General features: G+C 56.2%; 3 protein-coding genes across 14 annotated transcripts in view; all 3 read left to right on the top strand.

The window, feature by feature from the left end:
* The first annotated feature begins 259 nt into the window (after nucleotides 1–259).
* Nucleotides 260–6,432, top strand: LOC310900479 (uncharacterized protein). 7 transcript variants are annotated; one of them, XM_083838539.1, is made up of 6 exons: nucleotides 260–397; nucleotides 559–764; nucleotides 2,721–2,818; nucleotides 2,939–3,028; nucleotides 3,839–4,020; nucleotides 4,392–6,432. In XM_083838539.1, the coding sequence occupies exons 2-6, from the start codon at nucleotides 613–615 to the stop codon at nucleotides 5,067–5,069; spliced, it is 1,200 nt and encodes a 399-aa protein (XP_083694665.1). In that variant the 5' UTR covers nucleotides 260–397; nucleotides 559–612; the 3' UTR covers nucleotides 5,070–6,432. The 7 variants fall into 7 exon arrangements, with proteins under 7 accessions (XP_083694665.1, XP_083694659.1, XP_083694664.1 ...); XM_083838533.1 differs by having other exon boundaries at nucleotides 263–397; nucleotides 4,215–6,432; XM_083838535.1 differs by lacking the exon at nucleotides 260–397 and adding an exon at nucleotides 1,637–1,801 and having other exon boundaries at nucleotides 639–764; nucleotides 4,215–6,432.
* Nucleotides 6,433–8,555: 2,123 nt separating this feature from the next.
* Nucleotides 8,556–11,769, top strand: TNNI2 (troponin I2, fast skeletal type). 4 transcript variants are annotated; one of them, XM_083838553.1, is made up of 6 exons: nucleotides 8,556–8,698; nucleotides 10,051–10,092; nucleotides 10,410–10,538; nucleotides 10,747–10,836; nucleotides 10,971–11,147; nucleotides 11,474–11,769. In XM_083838553.1, exons 3-6 carry the CDS (start codon nucleotides 10,416–10,418, stop codon nucleotides 11,570–11,572), a joined length of 489 nt encoding a protein of 162 aa, XP_083694679.1. In that variant the 5' UTR covers nucleotides 8,556–8,698; nucleotides 10,051–10,092; nucleotides 10,410–10,415; the 3' UTR covers nucleotides 11,573–11,769. The 4 variants fall into 4 exon arrangements, with proteins under 4 accessions (XP_083694679.1, XP_083694678.1, XP_083694677.1 ...); XM_083838552.1 differs by lacking the exon at nucleotides 8,556–8,698 and adding an exon at nucleotides 8,728–8,878; XM_083838551.1 differs by lacking the exon at nucleotides 8,556–8,698 and adding an exon at nucleotides 9,597–9,919.
* Nucleotides 11,770–12,768: 999 nt separating this feature from the next.
* LSP1 (lymphocyte specific protein 1) overlaps nucleotides 12,769–27,450 on the top strand; it is a 40,336-nt gene continuing 25,654 nt past the window's right edge. The window contains exon 1 of one of the 3 annotated variants that reach the window (XM_083838542.1): nucleotides 12,769–12,956. In XM_083838542.1, the coding sequence (XP_083694668.1) occupies nucleotides 12,877–12,956 (80 nt within the window). In that variant the 5' untranslated portion in view covers nucleotides 12,769–12,876. Of the gene's footprint in view, nucleotides 12,957–22,176; nucleotides 22,505–27,450 lie in introns of those variants that run through there. The other 2 variants (XM_083838540.1, XM_083838541.1) reach the window with 2 other exon arrangements.

Genomic DNA, 27,450 nt, shown 5'->3' with positions numbered 1-27,450 from the left:
GGTGATGCTGGAGAAGATTATGGAAGCTCTTGATAGAGATTAATGACCTGAGCTTGACTATAAAAAGCCGCCATGTCTGCTGTTTAATAAATGTTACCCGGGCTTTGCTACGGCCGTGGTGAGGGGAGAGATGACAGTGTTGTTTTGGGATGGCTATGACAAGGAGAGGGGGGCTTCTACTGGGAAAACAGCATCAGCTGGCTGCCCTTAAGGAAATGGAGGAGGAAATCAGTCACCTGAGAAATGCTTGCAAAAGGACGCTGGGTGAATTAAACCGTCAGCCTTAAACCAAGCTAGGAGGGGCTGTGCAAAAGGGAGCAGCTCTAGGGGAGATTTTTGGGACAGCTGGGGACCCCAGGCGTGAGCACCCAGCTGGGCAGGCTCCGTGCTGCCCCAGGTGAGCCTCGGGGAGGTACAGAGCTGCCGGCTGAGGTGTTTGCTCAAGAGGGAAAGGTGCCTGGGTGGGGATAGTATCCACCCAGCTCTGGCTTTTAATGCCCTGCCAGGGCTGCTTTCTAGCTCTGGTGTTGCTTTTCCCTCTCCTTGTATCCCCACCAGCACGTCCCCACGGCCCGCTGTCCCCCTGCCCGCCCCGTGTCTCCTGTCCAAGCGATGTTCCTTGGGGGGCTGAGTGTGGAAATGAGCCTCACGAGCAGGGTGCCCTGGTGGAAGGTGCAATGGGAAGCGCTGTTGGGTGAGAGGGAAACCAGCCTCAGCTCGTGTCTGCGCTGGATTCCCGTGTCTGCATCTAGAGGGCAGGGCAGGTACGTGCTGTGATCTGGGTCTCTGTGTCATCTGTGCTCCCAGCCGGAGCTCTGCCTCCTCACGAGGTCTCCTTCCTCTACAAACGAGCACGGGTGCGAGGCAGAACGGCCTGGTCCTGCACTGCCGGGGCAGAGGGGGTTTTGCTGGTGGGTTTGGGGGAGGAAGGAAGAGATCCGAAGCCAGGAGGCTCAGCCTGTGGGGTGGCAGGTCGGGAGGCTGTGGACCCAAATTATAAAGGAAATAAAATTAGTTATGAGGGGGCAATCACCCTGAGGGGTCAAACCTTGGTAGGGGTGTGGGATCTCCATCCCCGAGGATGTTCACACCTTGATGAGATGCTGCCCCTGGCTCTGAGCAGGACCTCGCTCCGGACCTAACCCCACTGGTGGCCCTGCCCTGGGCTGGGGCTGCAGCAGGCGACCTCCAGGAGTCCCTCCCAAGTGAATTATTCTCTCGCTCAGTGATTTTATGATTACTTGTCCCTGTGCTTCAGGAAACCAGCCTGGAGAGCTGCACCAGGCGAATGCTGAGCATTATACATGCTTGTCACCATTCGTCTGCTGTGAGACAAAAATGATTATGGGCTGTCATCGTTCAGCCTGGCTATGTGCTGGCTGTCCTCCAGCCTCAGATTTTTTTTTGGCTGGTCTCACAGTTTTTGTGCACTGGAGACTATCTAAGCTTCTCTCACAAGGAGTGTGCACATTTTATAATGATGTTACTTAATGAATATTTATCTCACAATCCTATGGTGAAACTTTGCCATGCAAAGCATTCCTCTTCTGAAACTCCAGAGCTCCTGGGTTTACAGGACCTTATGCAGGCTGTAGCTTTTTTTCTTTTACAGTGTACATTTTTTATGTGGTTTCAGGGGGAAAGAAAGTTGATTTAAAAATAAATAAATAAATAAAAGTGCCGAGAGCGGGATGCTTCCCGAAACTACATCTCCCAGGCTGCCCCGCTGCTGCTGCTGCTCCCTGGGGTGCGAGACGGGGGTCCCGGCCCCACAGGCGCTGGCATTGTGCCCCTGCCCACGGTAAATCCCCAGGGCTGGGTGTGGGGGGATGTTTTAGGGCAGGGTCCCAAACCGTGTGGGGCGGTTGCTGTGGGGAAGGGGGATCGGAAAGGGCCGGGGGGCGTGGGAAGGAGCGGGGGTCTTTGTGCTGGACTGCGAGCGGGGGGAGCGGGCCTGCCGTGGGTGAGGCTGCTGGTTTCTCAGAGGGGCAAGGAGCCTTTTCCTGACCCCCTTCACTTTTTCCCATCCTCTGCCGTTTCCTCATCCCCTTCCCTTCCGGGTGCTTCCGATAGCTGGGTGCTGTGCTGCCGGCACCCTGTTGTGGCTCGTAGTTTGTGCCTCGAGGCAAGCAGGTATCTGAAGAAAGGGATGCAAGGATCTGTGAGCTGTAAAGGTTTTACGCCCAGATTCTGGGGGACAGCTAGCTTGGCTCACGTGCAAAGGTTTCTCTAAGGCTCTACATTCAAGGGAATTAAAAGACTGAGTGCCGGGACAGCAAATATTTGTGTTAATAAAACTAACCTCTTTGGAGGTGCTGAATAATCACTGTTCTGCTGGCTTCTGTAAGCTGTCACCTTCTCATCCCACTTACAGAAATACTTGCTTTTAAATTGCAGATAATGAAGGTTTTTTAAGTCTCCTATCCCCTGCCCCTTCTCCTATCCCTACTCCCACTCTTTTTCCCACTCTTACTACCTGCTGCTGGGGCTCTGGTATCTGGGGCTATTCCTGCCCCAGCCTGGGCTCACGTTGCTCCTGGATCACTCATGGCACGGAGGTGTCCCCAGGAGCACTTCCACCACAGGATGACTCCATCCTGAACACCCCAGGGCTGATAACGGGGGTGCAGAGATAACCCCAGCTCCTCAGCAGCTCCTTCTATCTCAGCTTTGTAGGCAGACAGAAAGAAACCCAAACCTCCTGCTTCTCCATATTTCAGGCTTGGCAGCATGGAGCCGCTGGAGAAGCAGCACAAAGACGCTGTGGCTGTCATGCTGGAGGGCACAAAGTGCCCCCCGAAGAAGAAGGGTGTCACGGGTGAGTGGGTGCCTGCCTCCGGTGACTTCTCGCAGGCCGGCAGGGTGGGCATTGCTCAGCTGGGCACTCAGCTGGGTGCGGAGTTTTTCAGCAGTCTGTGCTCATCCCTTTCGTGCCCAGGCCGAATCATGGAGCACCTCCAGAGGACCTTGCAGAGGCCCATCTCCTGGCGGCTGACTTCTCCCATGGCTCTCCCGCAGTGCTGCACAGGTGGGTGAGGCCGCCGAGGGGCTTCACCACTACTGGTTTTTCTAAAATGTGGTTTCTTGGCTCACGTGGTACTTGGGGGAAAAAAATAAAAAACACCAAACAGTAACAAAACTACATGTAAAAAACAATGGTGGGGTTGAAATGGATAATTTCTAAAGGATCGTAACCGATGTGGTCACTGGTTTGCAGGGCAGTCACTAACCTTGGGGAGGGAAGTGCTTTGCGCTTTATCGCCTTTGTTTTTGATCTCAGTTGCCACTTCTCATTACGTTATTATTTTCACTCTAAAAAAGTATTCTCTCTGCAGCCTCATTTTGGCATGGAGAGCCTGAAAAACATTTTGGTTGCAGAGGCATGCTGAAACCTTACTCATTTAATCACACGGAGGTCTCGGTCTGCTCTCCAGGCACGTCCTGGCTCCTGCTCTGGTCTCTAGCAGGGTCTGAGGTCGTGCAGCCACACGGAGGACCGTGCCCAGGTGTCAGGTCGCTGCAGTAATTCTACCCCGGGGCAGGCTCGGTGGGAATGCCGGATGGATCACCTCCTGGGTACACTAGCGCTGGTCCAAGGGGTTGGCTGTCGGCTTTTCCAAGGGCAGGGGCTAAGGCACCTTCTGCCGAAGTGCACGTGTTGGCAGTGGGAAAAGCTCCAGCGAGGAGTGAGTCCTGAGCTCAGGGCCCCTCGCTTTGGCTCTCAACGTGTCCTCTCCATCGCTGGAGGCAGGTTCAGAGGGCAGATGTCGCTGCTGCTCATGAAAGCCCTTGTGTGTCAGTACTTGTGTGCCTGTGCTGACTTGTTCTGTTCCTCCAGGCTCTTGCCCAAACCTGATGACGAGTAGCAGTGAGGCACGAGGAGAGAAGCCCGGGGAGGAGGTGTCTGCAGCCCCACAGCCTGGCAGGATGCCCCAGTCACCCCGCTGGTCACCGTCAGCAGGAAGGGATGGCCCCAAAAGCACAGCATACCAGGGCTGGAGGAGTGGTCTGGGGGTCCAGGTGGGCACCTGCCGCACACCCATACCTCTGTGCGGGGCAATGGGGTGGGTGTTTGGGTACTGGGGATGTGCAAGGCCCTCGGGGGCTCTAGTATCTGTGGGTGGGTTGGGGTCCCAATGCCTGCTCACGTCTCCTCGCTCGAGCAGCCGAGAGCTGAGTTTCTGCACTCTCACCAGTCCTTCCCTGTCCTGCAGGTGGAGGAGGCTGACAGCAGAGGACCGGCACACAGCTTGGGCTCCCCGGTGTTGGTGTCCCTTCCTTGTGCCCTCAGACCTGGTCCCTCCCATCCTCCTCTCCTGCCTCATCCATTACCCTCTCCTTCTGAGGCCAAGCTTGCCAGCTGCTTCCCCCTCTTCTCACCGCTGTCACAGGGCTCCAAGCCTGGCTCCATCCCTCTGCCCTGCGCTGGCCCCAAGAAAACTCAGAGGGGGAGCTGGAAGAAGAAGAACCTGAATCCCGAAGAGCACCCTGGCCCCAACCCAGAGGAACCTGCATGTTTCCCCTTCGCAGGACCCATCATCGCTCGGATAACTGACTGCATCTACCTGGGGAACCTCAACGCCGCCTACAGCGGGCGGGCGCTGTGCACGAATGGCATCGACAGCATCATTGACGTGAGCTCCCTGCCCAGGGACCGCAGCCTGAGCATCATCCCCTGCACCTGTGGCCGGGCAGGCTTCAGGCACAGCTGGCCACGGCTCAGGGTTGACATCAGGGCTTCCCTGCACGGGGGTCATCACGAAATAGGGCAGCCCTGCTTCCTGGACATCAATGAGTGCATCGAAGCCTCGATGGAGAAAGGGAAGCGTGTCCTCATCCACTGCAGGGATGGTTACTCTTTAGGTCCTACTTGTGTCATCCAGTACCTGATGGTCAAGCACAGCATGGGACTCCTGGCAGCCTACGGGTTTGTGAGGGCACGGTACCCGCTGAACATCCAGGAACACCATCAGGACATGCTGGTGGCTTTGGAGATGTCCCTGCAGCCTGGCACTGCCAGCTTGGTGTGCCTGAAGCACTCCCTGTCAAGGAAGGTGGCATGGAGCTAAAAGGGGCACGGTGGCTGTGCTGTTTGCCAGCAGCCCCGAAGAAGAGGAGACAAAAGGAAAATAACCTGAACCCCATCTCCTGGGGAAAGAGAAAACTGTAGCTGGGGTGTGTGTAGGACAGTGCTGGCACAGGATGCAAAGGTGATGGCTTTGCTTTGCAGCAGCTCCTAGAGGCTGGTGCTGGCAGAAGTAGAGCTTGGGGAGCTCCTGGGGACACGCCAGAGGGAGAGGGGACGTCCTGGGCAGGGTGGGAGCTATGTGCCTTGGTCTGATGTGATCTGGGGAAAAGGCAGTCAGCCACCCCATTCCTCAGTCATCCTGCTGAGCTTTTACCGTGAGCACTACTGCTGTTGGGCTGCTAGTGGTTTTTTTTCTTCTTTCTGACAATATCATCCTTGGAAACAAGGCTTAATGTCCCCTGGTGTCATGCCAGCCAAGTCACCGCATGGCCCCTGCCCACTTGATGGTACTAGCGTGCTGAAGAGGAGACAACCCAGCTCCTTGGGCATGGGGACTTCTTGAACCCATCACCCCCTGGCTTTGATCTCTCCTCCAAGAGCTGCTGTCTGGTGGGCCAGCAGGGGCGAGGACATAGTTCTGTGGGGAGCTGAAGAAAATGGCTGCAGACTCTTTGGAAAGAGTAATAAAGAGTTGGTTTAACTTTTTAGGGTCACGCGTGGCTGTCCTGGAGTAAGTACTGAAGGAAAAGTGAAGTGGCTAAGCTGTGCCTCTCTGGGTGACCTCTGCTGCTGAATGTTTGAGGTGGCTGCTGTCTGTTTCCCAAATGCACTCACTGTAGTCTCTGTTCTTTATTTTTTTCTGAGAAGCCGGCTTGAGCTGGGCCAAGCAGACACCCCAGGAGGGCTTGCAGGTATCTCCCAGCTACAGGCCAGCACGAAGTGACACGGAGACTCCTGCCCCATGTCAGGGTTGTGACGATTTCACTACCTGAGCCATCTAGCTCTCCATGTTTGAGGGACTAATCCTGAGCAGACCCGTCCTTGCCCACACAGGACCCCGAAGCAAGACCCCAGCCCCATCTCAAGAACTTGGTCTTCTTTGTCAGCACCTGCAGCACTGCTCGTGTGATGCTACAGGAAGGCTGCAGCAGCAGATTTGCTGCTATTTGTATGATATCTGAGAGGAAAATTTGTCCTGACCGTGTCTGAATCAGCTCAAAATCCCTTGGCTGACAGGGGAGGGAGCGCCTGGTCTGTGGGAGGAGGGCAGGAGCTATTTGGGCTCTTGTCTCCATGGGATCCCCTACACACACACACACAGACAACATGTGCTCTGGATGGGGCTGGTGAATATTTCCAGTGCCATTTCCATCTGCTTCTTGCTTGGGCCGTGGAGATGTGGGTGTGGGGCGCCCCTCAGCAGACTTGGGGTTGCCTTTCTTGCTGGTAGCGTGAGGCTGCTCCCCACGTGCTGCAGCAGATTTTGGGTTTTGTTTTTAAATAAATACGTAGTTGTGTTGAAATATTTCTCACAGGGAGGAGCTGCAAACATTTCCCTGTGTGGTAGTCTAAAAGAAGATGCCAGTGCTGGATGGCTCCCTCAGGGATGGCTCTTCCACACACTGCCACTGGTTGGTTTCTGGGGGGGCGATGCACGATCCGCAGCCTCCTTCCTGCGACGTTCCCCAAGGGCAGGCAGAGCTGCTCCTCTCCCGCGGGGCTGCCTCGCCTGCCCCGGCCAAGGGAGGTGCACCGGGGACTCTTGCACATCATTGGTCTGAGAAGGTCTCCATGCCCTTAAAGAGAAGGTGGATTTTCTGCTGAGCCACCCGAGAAGCCCTTTTATACCTCCTTACTCAGCCAGCTGCTTCGGCTCGCCAGTCAGTCCTGGCCGGCCAGCGGGGCTCTCTGTCTTTCTCCTGCGGATTTGGGTGAGCTGCTTTGCATGTCTCTTACTGACCGGCTTGCTCTTCAAGGGGTGATGGGGAAGCAGGTTCACTCACCTGAGTTTTGGGGAGGTGAAGGCCGGGTGGGGTGACCTGCTGGGGGGATTAGGGGTGCTGACAAAGCCATCTCCGTCCTCTGCCTGTTGGAGAGGGTCTGGCAGCGAGGAGCCTCCCTCTGTCTTTCCCAGCTGCCTTTTCTTTTTGCTTTCATCCTCACTTGGTTTTGCTCTCTGCCCTAAGCCCCCTAACAATGACTTCCCTGGGACCATAGGATAAAGCATCCTCGGCTGCGGCACCCCGCAACAATCCCCACTCACACCCCTCCGCTCCGTGCAGCCCTTTTCTCCCCCAAAATCACCCTCGCCACTGGGAGACCCCCAAAACATGGACTGTCATCCAGACTGGCAGAGCCATGGGGGTGATTTCAGCCCAGCCTGGCGTTGCCTCCTCCCGTCCTTGGTGCTCACAGCACGGGGTGCAGGAACGTCGGCAAAAATAGCTCCTGCTCCTCGTCCACCTGCGGTGGTGGCTGTCGCCCTGCGTCGCCCCGACCTCCCCGAGTCACGGGGTCTGGCACCGGGGCCAGGCTGCTGTCTGAGGAGACAGCTGCAGCTCCTTGTGCAGCTCCCCAGCCATTTTTAGAAGCACTTTTCTCTCCCCCCTCCGCCCCTTCCCAGTAATGTGATGGGCCCGCACATTTTCCAGGATAAAGTTTCCTGGGGGAGCTTGGCCCTGCAGCCTGTACCTCCTCCCTCGGGCACCGACCCCGTTAACGCTTCACCTCCCAGGCCTGCAGATTGCAGTGTTTTGGGGGATTGTCCCTCTGCAAGGGAGCAGCTTCATTTGGGCTTGGCCAATGCTCCTGCATCCTTCCCTCAGCAGACAAAAGCAGGAAATATTGCCCTGATAGAAAGGGACAATTGCATTTACGGGGAAAAAATGACAGCACGACATTCAAAGGTGCTTTTCCCTCTCTTCCCTAAGATGCTGAGTTGTGCCTGTAAAATTTCCACTTCCAGCAAATACAAAAAATCATCTGATGAAGCTGTTCATACCTTCACCAGCTCAGCAAGAGCTCTCAGCCCTGTGTCCCATTATCTGTGCATGTTTCATCATCCAATGCATATGTGTGCTGGCAGCAGCATCCTCCGACGTCCTTGTCACCTGCGGCTGCTGCCTGGCTCCATTCCCAGTGCCCAAAGCCTTCATGGTCTTTGGGGTATGTCTCCTCCATGAAGCGTGGCAGTGCCGTTTTCCCCATTTGTAGACAGGGAGGTTGAAGCTCAGAATATTTGCATTTAGTTTGCTACAGCCCTATGCGATGAGAACTGTATGACAGAGTCAAGTGGCAGACATAAAATAGTTTTTTCCCCTCTTCCTGCATTGCATAAAGTGGCATCTTGGGGTCCAAGGAAGAATCACCCCTGCAGGGCTCGCTGTCACAATCTCTTTTTCTGGCCTGGCACCATTTGTCCCAGTGCAAATGTGGCCGTGAGCTGGCACGTGCTTGCCTCTCGTCTACAAAACTCAGCCTAGTTCCCCTTGAGATGGGAATTTGGAGAAGTCGGGACATGCGAGCAAACCCCTTCCTCTTTTTCTTTCTTTGTCTCGGGTAATCTTGCTTTGTTTCTCAACCCAAGAAAGCGAACACCAGCATGAATAATTGTAAATTATTTTTTGGTTTTCGTTGCAGGCTCACAACCATCTAAAGCAAGATGTCTGAGTAAGTTCCCATTTTCTCTCTCTACTGTGTCGCTGGCCTTTAAACACTTTCATCCAGCTGCCAGCTTTTTACACTTGTTAAGATTCCTCTGCTTGTTTCCGATTGGGATGCTAACTGCCTTTTCTCCCCTTTCTCTTCCTCCCTGTCCTTGTCTGCCTGCCCTACCCGACCAGTGAAGAGGTAAGTGCATCCTGCTGGGGCTTTGCCTTCAGCGGTGCTCACCCCTTGCCTTGCAGATCCTCCACCGGGAAGGCAGCTGCAACTCCTCCGCCAGCAGGAGGATGCCGAGGGGTCACTGGGGCAGGGATGGCCTTGAAGTCCGGGGATGGCCGTGGAAACGCAGGGCAAGGGCTTTGTCATGGCAGAAGGAGGGGTTCCTGCACCAGGCTGCCTCCAAGTCAGCACTAGACCCCAAACTCCCCTCAGGTTGCTGCAGGAGCCATAGCAATGAAGACCAGGTGCTGGGTCACCCAGCATGGCTCCATAGCTCCTCTGAGCAAGCTGCTCCATCCTCCATCTCCCCACACATCCAAAACAGCACGAGGTAGAGCTTGTCCTCACCTAGAGAAGGGGATTTCAGGGCAGCACACAAACCCTGTGCCACGGTGCTGATGTCCAGCAGGTGCTGTGATTGCCCACTAAGCCCAGTGGGAAGGCCAGGAGGGCACTCTTTGCTAAGGTAGCACTTTTCAGATGGAATATAAGGCCTGCGCTTGGAGTCCTCAAGGGCTCTGATCTCCTGTGGCCCATGCCCAGAACCTTATGAGCAAGGTCCTGCTGTCCGTGGTGCATTGCCTCTCTGCACTGGATGCCTTTTATTTGCAGAGCCCTTGGGTTCTGTCAGGAGGGCCTTAGCACCATCTGTACATGCAAAACCTGTCAGATTTGGTTACAGTTCGCTCCACAGATCCTTATCCACTTCCTCCTGTACGTAGCAGACTGACACCCAAGCGCTGCTTTCTACTCGCCCACATCTGCACGTCGGATGCAGGGTGCGTTTCCCCTGCCCCGGCCACACGCAGGCTCGCTCTCCTCTGGCTGAAGGGCTGAGGACACAGCTGCAGTGCCGTGGTGGACTGAGGCTGCGGTTTCTTCTCTGAGCAGGAGAACTGCTGATGCTGATCTACTGCACCGCGGGTGCAGAAAGGCAGGAGAGCTCTCCCAGGCTCACCAAATCGTGAGGGTTTCATGCAGCTGAGAGTGCATTGTATTTCTTACCTGGTATCACAGGGAAGATGAAGCTGGTTTGGGGACCAAATATGTGTCAAGCTGCGGGGTTGTATGGGGAAAGGAAACTCATGGGGGAATGTACGCACTGTAACCTTCTTTTCTATCATTTTTCCCTCCCGCAGAAAAAGAGGAGGGCAGCCACTGCCCGGCGGCAGCACCTGAAGGTAGGTGACACTGCTGAGCTGGGCGAGCTGTGTCCTGACCGTCCCATCTCCTACCCTGAGCCAGCTCCCCTTGGCGCTCTCCTGCCTGGGAAAGGCCATGATGCACGACGTGGTGTCCCCTGTGCACTTTTCTGCCCCTTAACAGGGAGCCTTCTGCACAGTGGGACTCTGGTGCTGGGGGAGGCTGGAGCCAGCATCCCCCTGAACTTCTCAGAAGTCCCCCTAAGTCCCCACTGCGTGGAGATGCAGGTGGTTTGGCCATGGGGAGCTCCCTTTTGCCCCAACCCCATGCTGACCTCCTTCCTGCTGCTTTGCAGAGTGCTATGCTCCAGCTCGCTGCCACCGAAATAGAAAAAGAAGCAGCTGCTAAGGAAGTGGAAAAGCAAAACTACCTGGCGGAGCATTGCCCTCCTCTGTCCCTCCCAGGATCCATGCAGGAACTTCAGGTAAACACCTCTTTCACCCTTACACCTGCAGGCCACCCTTCACCATCCGGGATCAGATGGTCTTGAATGATGGCCTGGTCCTCCTCCAGCCTTTGGGATTTTCGGAGGCAGAGGGGTCTTTCAGAGACAGAGGAGAAGGAAGAGGTCTGGGGAGAGGAACAACCTGCATGTCCTAGTACTCAACATCCCTCTCTGTTTTTCCTCCCAGGAGCTGTGCAAAAAGCTGCATGCCAAGATAGAGTCAGTGGATGAGGAAAGGTACGACACAGAGGTGAAGCTACAGAAGACTACCAAGGAGGTGAGCCTCCCCCAGGGCCATCCCGCAGCTTCCTTGGCAGAGCCTCCAGCTCATCCTTCGTTCCTCCCCGTGCCTCTTGCCGGTGCATGAAACTCACACCGGGCTGTCTCTGCCCCTTCTTCTCCTCCCCGCAGCTGGAGGACTTGAGCCAGAAGCTGTTTGACCTGAGGGGCAAGTTCAAGAGGCCACCCCTGCGTCGGGTGCGCATGTCGGCAGATGCCATGCTGCGCGCCCTGCTGGGCTCCAAGCACAAGGTCTGCATGGACCTCCGGGCCAACCTCAAGCAAGTCAAGAAGGAGGACACGGAGAAGGTATCCCTTCCCTCTCCCACACAGGCATCAGCCCCTGATTTTGGGGACTGACGCCTCCCTGTGTGATAGACAAGGTGGGGGGTGAGGGTCCTTCCTGCTCCATAATTCCTCCTCCAGCTCCCAGTGTAAAAATGTGGCATGCAGCCCCAAAAGACATACAGAAGGGGTGGAATTGGGCTCCTCTAGCTGACACGGGGTTGTCCAGGGGAGATGAGATGTTAGAGAACCTGTGGTGAGGTTTCCATGGCCGGAGGGGTGAAGGGGCTGTGCTTGGGGGATATTTCACCCCGCGGAGCCATCCCACCACGTGCCCATCCCTCCTGCAGGAGAAGGACCTCCGCGATGTGGGCGACTGGAGGAAGAACATCGAGGAGAAGTCTGGCATGGAGGGCAGGAAGAAGATGTTCGAGGCCGGCGAGTCCTAAGCACTGCTCTCTCCACGCCTGCCGTTCCCACCCTCCTCCATCCCCTCCTGACACGGCCATGGCCATGGCCACCTTCCCCTGCCCCTGGCCCCAACACGTCCTTGCCACGCATCGAGCCCACTGGCCGGGTGCTGTTTCCCTGGTTTTGTGCAGAGCTGCAGTCTGGAAGCAGCGGTGTAAATAAAGCTTTGGTGGGAGAGGGGGATGTCACCTGCCGTGCTAGGGACGGGGAGGCTCCGTGCTGTGGTGATGGTGGGACCACCCTGGGGACGCTCATCTCCAGCAGGAGGCTGCCTTGGCCTGGTGTGCTCGGTGGGCAGCAGCACGGGATGCTCCTCTGCCACCCTCCTCTTGGCCTCCATCTCGTGGTGATGGGGTAGGACCTGATGGGGCATCTCTTCTATGCTCCGTCCTCTGACCCGTGGCCTGCCCTGTCACAGGAGCTGCCATGCCTGGGCACTGCTTGGGCAGGCAGAGGAGAGGGCTGGAGATTTTGGGGTGGTGAGGAACCATCCGCCAGAGGAAGGAAGCGGGTGAGGCCACAGCATGATACCATCGCCTGCTCTACCTCCTCCTGCTTCTGCTGCTTCCCCAGCGGGGGCCGAGTCGGGGTCAGGAGGTGGTAGCCCTGTGCTGGGTGTTTCTTGGTAGCCTCTTGGTGGCTCTGGTCAGTCCTTGCACCGGTGTTCACGGCTGTGGTGCTGTGCTGTGGCTCCTCTCCGTGTGAGGTGATGGATGGGGGGCAGGAGCTTTAAGCCCAGGCACTGGGGACATGCAGCCTGCATTGGTGGTGCAAAGCAGCCATCCCCAGGGCTGCAGGGCCCAGGAGGGGCAGCAGACGCTCAGCACCCGGAGAGGAGCAGGCTATTGCTATGAGAGGTGTCAAATCCAGACCACCTCCGTGTCATGACGATGGTGCCCCATGCACCACGGGGCGCTGCGGTTCAGGGCTGCAGGATGTCCCCATAAGAGCCGTGCCAGCACCAGGGGTGGCTCTGGGGAGCAGCGGGTTGCCCTTCTCCCTGCTGGGGGGGATGTCCATGCTCCTCCCTTTCCCTTCAGTTTTTCTTAGTGCTTCCCTCTTTCGAGGCTGCCGACAGAGGCGAAACCTTAAAATAATCTGAACTTTTTTAAAAAAAATAATAATTTGCCTTCTCCCATCCCCCCTAAACCCACAAAGTTTCCGGCACAGCTCACTTCTGCCCAGCGCAGGAAGAGAGAAGCGGCGGCGGTGGCGGCACCCTCGCGCGCCGTGCCCCCAGCCCCTAGCCGTCCCCGGGGACACTGTGCTGGCCGGGAGGGAGATGTCGGACTCGGAGGAGTGCCACCAGGGTGCAGGAGGAGAGGACCAAGTGGGAGATGAATCCCACCAGGAGAGCGAGAGGTGAAGCCTGGGGACTGGGGAGCCCAGCAGCAATGAATCTGGGAGGATGGGGAGCTGGGAGGGGAGGTGTTGGGGGGAAAGAAGGATAGTGGGGCCAATATGAAGAGGATCCATGGGACATGAAGGTGATCAGATGCCCTGGCAGGGCTTTGGTGAGGCCCTCCAGCTAGGGAGAGCCTTAGATTTCTTAAAGGTCCTACCTATCTCCTTCGAACTTCAAAGCCACTGGGGGGGTTGATCCAGCAGGGAACCTGGACTCCAGCCCCATGCAAGCTCAGCGAGGGGTCTGGCTCCAAGACCTGGGCCTGCGTGGTGCTCCACAGCTGAAATCAGCCCTGTCTTTAAGGTGAATTGGGGCAGACCCTGCTGCAGGATGTGTCCTCTCTGTGTGTGCACAGGTGGGTGACTTTGGTGGGAAGGAGATGGGAGGCAGGAGGAATGCCCAGACCCCTCGCAGGAGGGATATCCAGACCCCTTTTTCTCTCACCTGCTGCCTTTGCCACCGCTTGGAGGACCATGCTCAGGATCTGTGACACCAGGAGCTAACGTGGCTGTGGGATGGGGCTGGGAGGTGGCGCTGCCTTGGCGGTCTGACTTCTTTTTGTGTCCACTACACCTCTAAACTGAATTAACCTGGACATTTTTCAGGCTGGCTGCTGTCTTTTGTCAGCTTACACATCTCCCCGTTCCTCCGGTCTGCTTTGTTGCTTTATCAACAGATTGTAAAATTCGTACTCTGGTCACTCCACAGCAGGCAGTTTTACATAGGGGATAAGGGGAAAAAGACCAGCAGCAGAGACCATACTGCAGCTGTCTGCAATAGGGGGAGGCAGTGATAGTCTTGGCCGAGGAATCCCACAGAAATATTCAGATTTGGATGCAGCCAGGTTCAGGCTGAGCATCCCTGGAGCTTGCGGGTTGCCTGATTTTCTCCTCCAGCTTCAAAGCTCACATTAGCATTTCTCCGAAAGGCTGCTGAAAGGCAGCACACTTCACGTCGAGAGAAAAAAACAGCCCTGAGTGACAAGGAGAGGGGAAAGGTGTGTCATCTCCTATTGCTAACGGCTGCACTGAGTGTTTGGGCTGACACCTGACAGCAATTAGCCCTGGCTGAAGGCTTGACTGGAGGCTTCAAAAAGGTGCTGGAGCCTCAGTGCATGGCTGCCTGCAGAAACAAAGGGGAAAGCTTTACTGCTGGGGGGTGCTGAGGTGTAATTCCAGGCAGTGCTCATTTGCCTTGCAGGGAAGGAGCCTTTTTGGGGTGGCCGAGCCCCTTTAATGGGTACATGTATATTGGCTCAGCCAGGGCCATGCAGCAGGAGTCCCCGGTGGGGCAGGGCTAGGTGTTTCCTTTCTCTGTTTTCTGCTGGAGCTTCAGATAAACAAGATACGAAGGCACCTGTTTTATAGCATTGAAACTCTTCTTGAAACTTGCTGATAAAGTGTGTGCATGGATGTTGATTAAAGGTGGTGCAGCCCTTTCCCTTCAGATGAAATTTAATGACATATTAAATGGATGGAAAAAAAATAGAGAACAAAAGTAGTTTTTGGTTTAAGAAAATGGAGAATCGCTTTCCCTCCTGATTTGTGTACCGGTTTCATGTGCAGCTCTGAACTCCTCCTTTTGCTTGCGCTATTTACATGTTTGCCAAGCTCTCAAAATTTCCACCCCCCAAATGGAGGAAGGAAGTGTGTGTTTGCTGCCTGGGGCTACCTCTTCTCTGCCTGTGGTTAGCTCAGCTCTCTGCTCTCCTCACCTCAGGCAGGAGCTCTTCTCAAGGCCATCAGTGTATGGATGGATAGATGGAGTCAGGGCAGTGCACCTAAGACAGCGTGAGGAGTGCTGGAGGAGGGAGCAGTGGGATGGAGCTGCCAGGGAAGCCAATCCCAAGGCTTTCTGGTGGCAATGTATGAATACATTGGAGATATGGGGGAGGAAAAAAGAAGCTGGGTTTGCTTAATGAGCCTTGAAATCTGCCCAGCGTATATAGAGGAGGAATTTACAGTAGGGAAGGCTTACACTTGTATAACTGTTGAGGCAATCCCAGCCTGGATGCAGCTTACCCCTTGTCCCCGTGTGACTGGAGGCATGCTGGCAGAACCTTGCTTGTGCTGGTGTAACACCACCAAAAGCCAGCTGGAGTTACACTTTTCCATGAGCTGCCCTTGCTCTCTGGGGAGGCTCGGGGCCGTGCGCCTGACATGAAGCCTGCCCTGCAGGACATGGCCACCTGAGCGCGGCTCACAAAGCAGGTCCAGCTGCAGAGCAAGGGGCTCAGAGATGAGAAGCCAGCTTCTCCCGAGTCCCCTGCCACCTTCCCTGTGGGGCTGCCCTCCTGGGAGCTGCAGGAAGCCCTCAGCAGCCCTTGTATGGTCAGCACCCAGGGAAGGGCTCCACCGCGCCACCAAGCCCTGGGCTTTGCTCGGCCACGTCTGTCCCCAGCTGTCTCAAATTCTCCAGATCCTTAGAGGAGTCTCGAGGGTCCCTGCGAAGATGAGTCTTGTTGCTAAGTATACCCGTGGCTGGAAGGAGGTTGGCCGGGAAAGCTGATATGGGGAGAGCCCTCGGCACATGGGATTCCTTGGGGGAGGGATGGCTGAGCCCCGCACGGGGTGACCGCTCCGAGTTTGACCCAGCTGGGAGCATCGGAGTGAAGAAGAGTAGGGGAACACACAGGGGAGGGTCAGCAGACTCCAGCTGGAAGCTCTAATGAAGCTGGGCAATATTGCAGCATTTCCATATTAGATGTAGGTTCTCTGGCAGGGGCATAAGGGATGAAGAGCTGCCTCTAAATATAGGGATGTATCAGGTGCCTTTGCTGCCCCTTTCTCCTTGCAGGAAACCCTGGCTTGTCTTGCCTATTTTGCAATGTAAAGCTAGGGGTTTAGGGGTGTGAGTGTTAATAGGGGATTGCCCAGGAGCTTTTATTTGATTTTTTTTAACCACTGAAGGATGTGCTAGCCAGCGGGTTAGCTGAGCATGGACTGCCAAAAACAAACAAAAAATACAACTGTGTATTTTAAAACAGTTTAAAAACTCTTGGGGTGAAATCTGGCTCTGAAGCCTGTGGGATTCCCTTCTCTGTGGGTTCTGGAGGCAGCTTGCTGTGGGGCTGGGTGTCCTGGGGCCAATCCAGGAGGTTTTGCCAGCCCCCCTACTGCTGGCTGGTGCTGGAGCCCATGCCATGGGGTCACCCAGCCCCTCCAGCATCCTGTGGCCGCACCCCAGGAGGGGGTGAGCTCTGCTCGGCCTTTGTCCAGCATCACTAAAGCACGTCCCTCCGTGCCACGAGGAGCACCAGGAGTCTGGGCTGAGCTTTGGCCTCCCATAGCTGTGGCTGAGGTTTCTGCTCTCTTAACCCGAGTCTGACATGCTCCTCCCAGGACTGAGGCTTTGGAACCCCTGGGGAGGTGTTTCGGCATCCTTTGAAGGATGCCATTTGCTTGGGAAGGGAAAGAGGTGCCTTAACCATGAGATTTGCCCTCTGTTGGGTGCCAGCTACAGGTAGTTTCTTATCGGACCCGTGTGACACCTGCCAGGCCTTGAGCAGGTGCTTTACACAGCTTGAGGCATCTCCGATGGCACTGCACATACGTTTAGGCACCTGAATTGCTGAGTTCCCAAATCACCTAGCGAGCATGGACCACTGCTGAGATCTGGGTTGAGGCTTAGCAGGTATCCCTGTCCTCGGGCTGCCTGGGTGCTCCGAGGAGGCTCAGCTACCAAGGGGTTAACCAGCTCTGCTTGGCGCCCGTGTGTGCTTTCCTTGCCATGTATCTCTCCTAACACGCACCAGATGTGCGAGGCAGCTGCCGGAGTGCCTTAATCCCAGGTTTCGGCACTCGGGGCTGCCTTTCTCACGGGCAGGTCCGTAGCGGGGTCTCTGGGGGCTCGCAGCACGCGGGCAGGGTGGCTGGCAGCACCCATCCTCATCCTCTGCCGGGCTGGGCATCTTCTGCTATCGGCTGTGTTCAGTCACCTGCGGGGTGTGCTGCTGGCATGGAGGCAGGGCTGGTGCTGACGGTGCAATATTGGGTTGTATGGGATGAGCAGCGGCGTCTGGAGATGGAGCTACGTGGATTTGCCCTGCCGCAGAGGAGCTTCACACCAGCCCCGTGTCTGAGAGCTGTCCAGGGACTACGTGGGCAGAGAAACACGTGGGCTGAATTTATTAACGAACCCAAAGGGAACCCCATTCAGGGGCTGGTGACCCACTGGCACCAGGGGGCTGAAAGCTTGCAGCCACCCAGGAGCACCTGGTCTGAGATGTGCAAGGGTTGGTTCACTTGGAGCTGGATTTATTTGGATTTCTCTTGTTATTGCACGGAAATACAGGCCCGATATTTTGGTTAGCGTGCATCAGCACCACCCCACTGTCTGCGGTGAAGCTGTGCCAGTTTGCATCAGCTGGAAGTCTTCGGTTCTTTCCCTTACAAGCTCATTTTGCAAACGAACCCTTTGCTAGGGATTTTTTCTGCATTACCAAGCAACCCCTCTCCCAGCCCTAGGTATCTGTTGCTTGCTGCTGCTAAATAGACACTATGTGCAATTTGTTTTATCAAGCTCCTGCCAGACGGGGTGGAAAATATGATCTCTCCTTCGGTGCATGCGCATGCATGTGCTTTTTTCTGCTGCAAAAGCAGTTTCCTTTCCAACGAAAGGTTGCTCTGGAGCCATTAACATTGACAAACCCTGAGCTATTGACACATCCCAAGCAACCACAACTGCCATCCATTTGTGAAGGGCGAAGTTCCCCCCCCCGCAATAAAATCGGAAGCAATAATTGAACCAGCTGCTGGAACGGTTTCAAAGCAGGCGCCTCCTTGCAGTTGCCACTTACCTTCCGTAAGGGAGCTGACAGCAGCGGGCCCGAGCTCAGCTATGCCCGAGGAAAGGCTCGTGTGTTATCCACTGTGTGCTCCCCTGCTCTGAGGGGCTTCTCCTTGCTCAGGCTGGCATTTCTCGCTCCTCTTTTCCTCTCCAGTTGACGTGGTCCTGCATACAGCTTCAGCTTGTGTTTGCCCCGATCCATCTTTCTGGATCCATCCATCTTTAATGGCAGAAAGGCTCCTTTCAGCTCCGTGTGAGGTCTGGCTCTGCAGAATTAATCACCATTTTCCCACTTGGTGGAGGCATGTGCTGGCCTTCAGGCTTTTTGGATGCACCCCAGCACTTTTCCCTGCCCCTCCATGGCGGCTCCCATCTTTTTGCCCGGCTCCAGCAGGGGAGGCATGGATGGATGCTGGCTTTCTGTGAGCTGGGATAAGCTGTCTTCCCGTGAGGCTTGGAAGTGGGAATTGCCAGATGATGCTTGGGGCTTCCTTCCTATCCCTTAGCCCAGCTAACCCTAGCAGGAGAACCAGCCTGGCAGCGTGAGGCAGGGATTAGTGGCTGCTAGAAGTGCCTGTGTTGCATGGGGCAGCGCCACACCATGGGAGAGTCGCTTGGCCACCTCTGCTCTTAATGGTGCTGCCCTGGCTCATGCTTGCACCCCCAGTGCTTGCTGCCCTCCTTCTCCCTTTTTAAACCCATCTTTCATTTTCCTTTTGCGCCCATCTCCCTCGGTCCCCTCATTCCTTTTCCTCATTTGTATTGCTCCTGGAGCATCACACCGTCTCTCACCATGCTTGCAGGCTCCCATATCCCCTCTCACTGGGAGATGAAGCAAAGCCATGGGACTTTGGGCTTATGATCTGCCCATAAAATGCTCCAAGGGGACAGAACAGGATGGGTCGCTCCTCTGTCCTGCATGGGGGTGAGAGGGCAGCGGTGGGATGAGGGATGAGGGCTGCTCCTTCCAGCTCCAGCTCTCTCTCCTTTTTGTTTCTGCTTCTCTGGATGTCATAGGAAGAAAGTCATCATTGTTCCCGAGCCAAGCTCCTCAGACTCCTGACGTGGTGTTTGTTGACTCTTTGGACTCGGCCCACAATCATACGTGCTCCTCCTTGGGAGCCAGACCCCCTGCAGCCCCCGACATCTCTCGCCTGCGGTGCCGCCCCATGTGGCTGCGGGGTGAGCCCAGAGCCAGGCGCCCTGCTGTGGAGCCCTTCCCGAGCGCCTCCTGCCTCCTCTGCCCCGCTGCCCCTTGGGGTACGTGGGCTGGGAGAAAGCCCCTTGCCAGGGCAGCCCCTGCCCGCTGCATCCCCTCCCTGCCTGCCCCTGGGGTCACGCCTTGGCTCGGGAGCATCCTCGTGCCGCTGCCAGGGGCAGCTGCGGGTGCAGGCAGGGCAGGTTGATCCCACCTCCAAGGGCTTGCTCTGCCTTCTGGTGGCACCTTCAGCATGGCTGTACATCCCCTGCTTCACCCCAGGGTGTTTTCTAGTGCCGCCAGACCTGGCAGGTCCTCAGCGCTCCGACCCTGCTCTTCCCTCCCCAGAAATAGCAGCACCCCAGCTAACCGTGCCGACGAGACGCGCGGCCCTCTTGACAGCACGCTTCTGGAGCTTGCAACTGGCTGCTCCTGCTGAGAAGGAGATAATGTGCTGCTCTTGGCTGCTAGACGCCCAATTTCCTTGGGATTATCTCTGCCTGCCTGTTCTGGCCTCTGCGCTTGGCTGCCCGAAAACGAGTGCTGATGGAGCGTGCCGAGTGGGAACTGGGGATGGAGGGGACACAGGCAAACCCTCTCCATCAGGCTGTTGGGCTGCCTGCACCAGCTGGTGGCCCCTTCTCGCTGAAATGGGGCTCCTGGGAGGCTGGGCAGGTGCTGGTTTCAAAGTGCCCATGGTGAAGAGGTCTGGGAGGTGTCAGGATGGGCAGAGAGGGTTGGCAGGGAGAAGGCTGCGGGGTTTCGGGCCCTAAAGCCGCCGTTGCTGGGGCAGGGCTTAGCCCACGCTGGAGCAGCAGAGGCTGTTCCTGCAAGGGGGTCTGCTCTGGGTGGGATCCCCCCTCTGACATACGGGCATGGCTGCTGGGGACCATGCTGGCCCTACAAAGGGCCAGTCCTCAGCACGGCTGCCTGTTGGAGCCCATGCTGCTGCTTGGCCTGGCTGGTACCGCTTTGCATCGCCGAGTATTTGTGGAAAACTGCTTTGGGTGCATTTCTTTGTTAGCAATGGAGTCTTTTCTCCTAGTTTTTCCTCCCCCCCCACCAGACCATGTGTTATCCTCTGACTGATTTTGCAACCAGCCCTACATAGCAGAGTGGTTGTGTAATTAACGGGAACTGGTGCGGCGCTATCTCCTGGGGACTCCCGCCTCCTTCCCGCAGCAGCCCGGCCCGCCTTGCTCCCTCCTGGCCTCTCACCTCTTCGCTGACCCTGCTGCTGGGAGCAGCCCTGGGAAGCTCCCTGGTGGCTGTCAGCGGCTGTCGGGGTGCTTGGGGCTTCCCAGCTCCCGTAGCGGGGTGCGGGTTTGCTGCGGGGATTTGTGGTGGTTCTCCTAAGCGCTTGCCACGCACCCCCACTGAAAAGTAATAAAAAGGGAGATGAATTAATTCCTTGTTTTTCTTCCTGTGTCCGCTGCACTCCTGCCCGCTTCCTGGTGGGACCAGGAGGTTTGCTGCTGCGAAAGGAGGCGTGCAGCTGTGGGGTTGGGGCTGTTCTTGGCGGTGTGGTGGGATGCAGGCTGCTGCACCTGGGCTGGGCGGCGAGCGCGGGAGGATAGGGGACAGAAGTGCCTCTGTTCTGCAGGATGGTGCTGTGGGACTGCTCTTCCTCCAGCTGCGATGTGGGGGGCTCTTCCTTGCTTCCCTCCTGGTGTTTCCCAGCAGACGGGTCCTGTCCTGAAAAGCAAAGCCCTGAGGTGCGTGTGCCATTCGGAGTGTGGGGGCAGTGGCGATGAAGCCCAGAGGAACATCCTCTGGCTTGAACCTAATTACCCTGTAAGTACTTGCAGGGCTGGGACGTGCTCCTTTTGAGCAACAGAGGCCTTTTGTGGTGAATCTCTTGCATCGTCTCCCCAGCCCCGAGCTCGGAAATAGCAAACGCAGTGTGACAGCGTCAGAGGGGCCACAGAGTGAGGCCGGGATCAGTGTCTGTGCTCACTTGGTTTGTGATCGCTTAGGGGAAGTTTGGTAAATACCTGCAGAAAAAAATAATGAACTGTTTCGAAATGAAGCCGAGGAGAGGCACATCTTTCTGATCTGGGCTCAACGCACTTCCTTTTTATTGAGATTTCTGGGTGTATTTCACGGGCAGCTTCCTCATTTCAAGAAGCACTTCTGCAGAAGTGATTGAAATGTTTAAGTAAGGTGAGAGGGGGCTGAGAGCAGAAGGAAGGTGAGGGTGAGAGCAGGGGGGTCCCCCCTGACAGACATGAGGAGGAGGAGGTGGGCAGGCTGTGCCATGCGCACCGCTGCCTGTGGGGCTAACATAGGGCTGGGACTTGGTAGGTGCAGTCCAGGTACCCGCTGCTCTGGTATAGAAGAAACTTCCCCCCAAAGTCACACGTGGACCAGGGGATGCAGGTGAGGGACTAAAGGCTGATTTTGTTATTTTTTCCAACATAGCTCCCATGATGAGGCAGCGTTAAGGCGCGAGCGGTCACCTGTATCTGACGGCTTGGCAGGCGGGCAAGCGGTGTTGGCAGGTGACATCGTTCCCAGTCCTTCACCGGCCACTCACGTGCTTCTTTATCCTCCTGAAGTGCTGGTGCTTCGTGAAGGCAAGCCAGGTTATTTTTTGCTCTCCGTCTGGTTGATGCTTGGGGAAACTGAGGCACGGCAGAATCGGTCACTTGAGCAGGCAAGGAGTGGCGAGTGCAGAAGCAGGGTGCGTGCCCCCTGCTGCCTGATGGCAGCCCCCAAAATCCAGCTGCTAGCCTCATCTCCTGAGAAGAGCTTCCCCTGGCGCAGAGTTTCCCAGTGCTAAAGCCCCTCTGGCATTAACCTGGCTCTGGGTCTGTCTTTGGGCACATGGGGACGGTGGGGAGGTGAGACTTCTCCCGATGTGAACGGAGCGGGGCTGCCTGAGTGCAAGCTGCAACCCGAGGGCACAAACCCAGGCTGGCTTTGTTCCCAATTTTTGTAATAGGGAAAGCAGTGCTGGAGGTAAGGGGGGGAAAGGAAAAAAATGAAAAGGAAAAAAAATGAAAAGAAAAAAAGGAAAAGGAAAAAAAGGAAAAGGAAAAAAAGGAAAAGGAAAAAAAGGAAATGAAAAAAGGGAAAAAAAAGAAAAAGAAAAAAAAGAAAAAAAAGGAAAAAGGGGTAAATGGGGAGGGAGAAGAGCTGGAGAAGACGAACGAGGGAGGGATAGAAGTGAGAGGGAAGCAGCCCGGGGGGGGAGCGCTGGGCTTTGTGCTGCGCTCGCAGGCAGCATCCAGCCTCGCATCCAGCGCTGCTCCCGGCAAGCTTTCTCCCTGACATTTCCAGCAGGCAGAGGAGGAGGAGGTGGAGGTGGAGGAGACAAGAGGGGGTGGGCCGGGGGGGGCTCGCAGAAACAAAAGGAAACCAGCTGCAGAACTTCCTGAAGACGGGGCCGGGGGGAGAAGCGAGGGCGTGCGGCGCCGGGCGGGAGCTGCGGGAAGGGGAGCCGCCAGCCTTGGCCACCATGACCAGCGCGATCCTGAGGAGGAACTCCAGCAAGCAGGGCCTGCAGAACCTCATCAGGTGAGCGCCCACCTGCCCGCGGCCCGGGGGGCCGGGTGGGCGCGGGGCGGGCGGAGGGGACGCCTGTGCCGGGAGCCGTCTCCGCGCCCCTCGAAATCAGCTGGGTTTGGTCCCCAGCCCCGACCGCTCGCGGTGCGCTGGAGGGAAGGCAAATGGATCCCCCCCCCCCCCCCTTCCCGAGCAATATGAGAAAAGCAGATCTGAACTTACTGATGGCTTTTCCAGGAGCACACAACTGGAATAACTAAGCGCGGCCGGGCTGTGACACTCACCTGAGCCGGCTGCTTTTTTTTTTTTTTCTTCCCCCCCCCCCCCCCAATGTGCATTGTGCCGTGCCTGCTGTGATGTGCATTCTTAATTCTGCGAGGGGCCAGGTCCTCCCGGGGCTGCGAGCTGGCGCTGTGCCCTTGATTCAATTAATCGCGATAGTGCTTGGAACCTTTCTTCCTTACCGGGGCAGGGAGGAGGATGGCAGGGTTGGGTTTTTTTCCTTTTCTCAGCCCAGGCTGAGCGGAGGAGCATGGCCACATTGTCTGCTGGTGCTGGGATTCCCTCTCATGCGCTCACTCTGGTTTTGAGCCGGGGCTGGAAATACCCCCCCGAGACCAGCAGCAGCTGGTGCTGGGGCAGCTCGCGCTGTCCCTTGCGTCCCTCCCTGGCAGGAGAGACAAGCTGCTCCCCTCTTTATATTTAACTGAGCCCCCGAGCAAGGGGAGGGTGGAATTAGGGAGCGCTGGGCTCACATCCCGTGTGCTGGGCACCTCCAGGCTCCCTCATGCTGCTGCTGGTGGAAGACGAGGCTGGTGGGACAGATGTTCCCAGGCGGTTTGGGATTTCCCTGATAATGCAGGCTGTGAACCTCACCCTCCAAGTGAATTCCTTGCTGTGTGGGGGAGGTTGGGACCAAGAGCCACCGCACCCCGTCCCTGCCACCTCCTGGTCTGGGCACAGGGGTGGTGGCAGGGAAACTGCTGTCCCCTGGGGTGCGAAAGGGGCATGAGGAGGGAGGCGTGCATGCTTCGTACATGCACAAGGGGCATCCAAAGTTGGCACAGCCCAACCAGAGGTGTTTTCCCCTCTGTAACCGTGTCCCCGAGTTCCTCCTGCTTCAAGTAGGGACTTTTTTGTGTCCCGGAGACGCACAGGGGCTTTTACCAGAGGAACTTTGGGATGGCTTTTGTCGTGAGCGGGGTTTCTATGCTTCATCTGGCTAGGTCTGGCTCTGGGGCTGTGTATTCCAGTCCTGTTTATAGAGGAGGAGGAAGGAGCTAGGGCGTGAAGATGTGCAAGGGATTTAACCCGCTGTTTACGCCCAAATAACTCCACTAACACTCGCAGGAATCAACAGGAGAGCAGGCAGGCTCTGCTCCACTCACAGCCTGTCTTGCAGCTGTATTTTCTCCCTCTTAAGCTGTCCAGGGAGCTTGTACCCTTGTGCAAGCTCCTTCAGTCTGTGATTGCCTCGAGGCTCCTGGCTTCAAGATACATCCCTGTGAAGATTGTGCTCCTGCTCTGCTTTTATCTGTCCCAAGGTGACCGCAGGCTGCGTGGTTATGCTTCATAGGTCTGAAGCTCTTCTGATGTGCAGGAGTGCGTAGCTGACCTGGAGATGAGTACAAAAGGCTGTTTGGAGCATCAGGGATTTCCCTGCGGTGCCAGATGTACCCTTCGCTCCTCCATGCCAAGCATCGTGCTCCCTTCTGAGCCTGGTGTGAGGCTCTCCAGCATCTTTGCTGGGGTGACCTGTTGGCTTGCACTGTGCTCACCAAAATTCGGGAGGACATGCCTTTTGTGTTGCTTACAGGGAGCCGTGGGTCTGTCAGGGCTAACCAGGGACTTGCCTTCCCTGAGGCTTGCTTTGGGGTGGGTCGATGTGCTGGAGAGCCAAGCGGGACAAAGTGCTGTGACAGCACCCTGGGAGCATCCTTCACCTCTCGGCAGGCTGGAAAAAAAAATGAACCCGTCCTGTGCCTTGGTTCCTCCCAGGCACAGGGTACGGGTGGCTTTGCAGGGGGTGCTTGGCAGGGATGGGCCGCGCAGTGCTATCTGCCTCCCTCCTTCCCCTGCACGTCCCCCCCTCAGACGTAATCTCTCTGCTGGGACCTCCCTGGGGAAATATTTGTCCCTTTGTAGCAAGGTAATGGCACCAACCCCTCGTGCTTGCCAGAGACTTTATATTTTTGAAGTCCTCTACAAACACAAGCCTCCCTATCTCGTTATCGCGGTCTGTTCTCCCCTTATCCTTCTAATGAATTCCTATAAATAAGATAGGGATCCAGCGCCTGTCATGTCAATCCATTCAGTTCATTATCAGTTCCTGCCGGAATTTCTCTCCCTCTATTTATCGAGTCTCAAGTGTTTCACAAAAGAAGATGGCTGTTTAATTAACCCACAAATCAGCCTCTTTGTAAATCGGCAGCGGCGGCTGCGCCACTCCCCGAAACTGGGCAATGCGGGCTCCGTGCGTGCAGCGTGCTGGACATGGTCACGATCCCATAGCCACGCTGGGTGTGGGGCAGCTTTAAAATACCCTCAGCTCCTTGAATTTCCATGTATGTCGTGACTGTAATGCTCGGTGCAATGGGAATCCGGGCGTTTGCTTTCCCTTCTGTCCGTGCGTGATGTCTCCTGGAGGTGGCCAGGATGTGTCTCAGCAGGGAAGATGCTGCTCTGGTGTCTATTTCTGCTTGACCTCCAGAGCAAGGAGCTGGCTGGGGCTGAGCTGGGAATGAGGAGCTCAAAGGGCTTGGGAAAGAGCAAGGGCTGGATGGCGCTTGGAAGGGGAAGGAGATTTTTTTGGGGGGGTTGATGCCAGGCCACAGTTCATTGAAAGGGAGGTGGTGGTATCATGGGGGCTATTGCAGCTTCTCTGGGCTCATGTTGACCTCTGTGTTCCCTGGGTAGACGTGGGGAGCAGATCCTTCCCTCTCCATGGCAGTGGCTGAGCCAGCCCCCTGCATACCATGGGGATGCTTTCCCAGCTTTTCCTGGCCCTGGGGCTTGCTTTGCCAGGAGCACCACATCTGCCATGCGGTGTAATGTTCCTTTTCTGGAAGGAAAGAGGAGCTTGGCAGCCCAGCTGATGCTTTTTGCTTCTTTTTAGACCAATTGTGCCTCACTTGTCTCTGGCTTCTCCTCACCCAAAAGCAAGTGGATGTTTAGGGCCTGACCTTGAGGTGATGGAATTTTTGGGGAGCTGCAGGGGGTGAAGGTGGGGTGAAGCCCCACCATGCGTATCTGCAGGTGGTTCGGCCAGCAAGGGCCATGGATGGGATGCTGGGGTGCTGTGTGACAACAGACTTCCCACTTCCCGAGGCTTTTTTTCCCCCTTTCTCCCACCTTTCGTGTCTTGGCTAAGAACAAGAGTTGCAATCAGTGTTTTGGGGCAAAACCTGTTGTTTTTTCTCGAAGGCACAGCAGAGGCTGAGGGCTTGTTGAGGGCCCTGGTTCCTGTTGCAGCTCAACTCATCAGCACTAGCCATAAACAAATTGAGCCTCAGCTCTCCCATGGAACTGCACAGTGCGTTCCCACGGCCTCCCTGCTGCCTCCTGTCACTGCTCTGTCAGGAAACTCCCTCCTGCTGCTCTGGGCGGCAGGGCTTCAGGGGAATCGCATCGCCCCGAGGACCCTACAACAAATGCCTTGTGGTCGAACCGGTGGGTCCTCGAGGCTCAGCCCCGCTGTAAGCAGCAGCACGCCTGGTATGAATCTTGCTCGAAATCACAGCTTCAAGCAGGGGCAAAGCATTGTTATCCTCCATCCTTTGCAGCATGAGTGTATAGAGGAGGTAGCCAAGGCAGCGAGGCTGGGGAGGCTTGCTTTCCTCATCGAGAGACAAAAAAAATACACAGGCTTAGTAAGCCAATCTGACCCTCCCTGACAAGCCTGCTTTCTCCTCTGGCGTGCCTCTCCCTTCCAAAAACAGAGCCCAGACTTCCTCCTCTTTAGGCAGACGGCGATTTCTCGAACCTTGCAGCTGAGATAGAGGGAGCGTGAGAAAAGGCCACGGTTCGGGGTCGTACGCGGCACCGATTTCTCACACCTCTTGAGCGCTGCAGCCTGCGCAGGGTGCTGGGAGGGCTCCAGCCCCAGCCCTTTCTCTCCCCCCTCCGCCTCCAAATTCCAGACCGGTGATGTTAATGCATTACCGCACCAGCATATCTGTGTGCTAAGGACCCACGGTCCTGGGGGTGCAATCCATCATCTTGTAAAGGAGTTGTTGGGAGTCTGTCTGCTGTGGTTAAAAACGATTAAAAAATACATAAAAATGGGTTATTAAAGGTGCTGGCCTCAGGCTTGCTCCATCAGGCTTGGAGCGCTGCTGGTGGGATGCTTCCCAGCCCGTGGCATAGGTAGGGGAGGGACCCACTGCTTCTCCGTGGCGTGGCTTTGTGTCCAGGTTTGGGGTGTTGGTGATGAGATGCTGTAACTCCAACAGCAGCATCTATTTCTGCTCTTGTCTTCTGTATGGTCCATCTTTGTGCAGGCTTTTTCCCTCCCAGGGACCTTGCACGCTGGGGCTGGTCCCACCTGCACCTTCTGGGTGGCGCCAGGAATACCTGGCACGTGTGGCTGTGTAGCTGCATATTTTTTACTTTGGGCAGAAAACAGGTATGCTGCTGCGAGGAAAGATCCGGATTCACTTAAAAAAAAAAAAAAAAAAAAAAGAGTTGCTTTAATTTTCAAGGGGAAGCTAGGTCTCTGCCATGCTGGCTAGGGTTTTCTTCCATTTCTGCTTCATGAAAGCGCAGGCTGTATCTTACTCGGCTCAGATGCCTTGGCGTGTCCTTATCAGCCCCTGCGTGACGCCTTTCCGCACCCCAGCTCCCGCGGGTCAGCGGGGACGGGAGCCGAGCTGCCTGCCGTGATTTACAGGAGTGGGAAGCGCTGAGGCTGCGGGGCTGCGGATGGGGCGGGGAGGCTTGGTATGAGAAAAAGGCTTAGG

Source organism: Anser anser (assembly GCF_964211835.1).
Source record: "Anser anser genome assembly, chromosome: 5".
Taxonomy (NCBI): Eukaryota; Metazoa; Chordata; class Aves; order Anseriformes; family Anatidae; genus Anser; species Anser anser.
The sequence above is the reverse complement of the archived record's forward strand: the minus strand, read 5'-3'. Positions and strand labels throughout refer to the sequence as shown.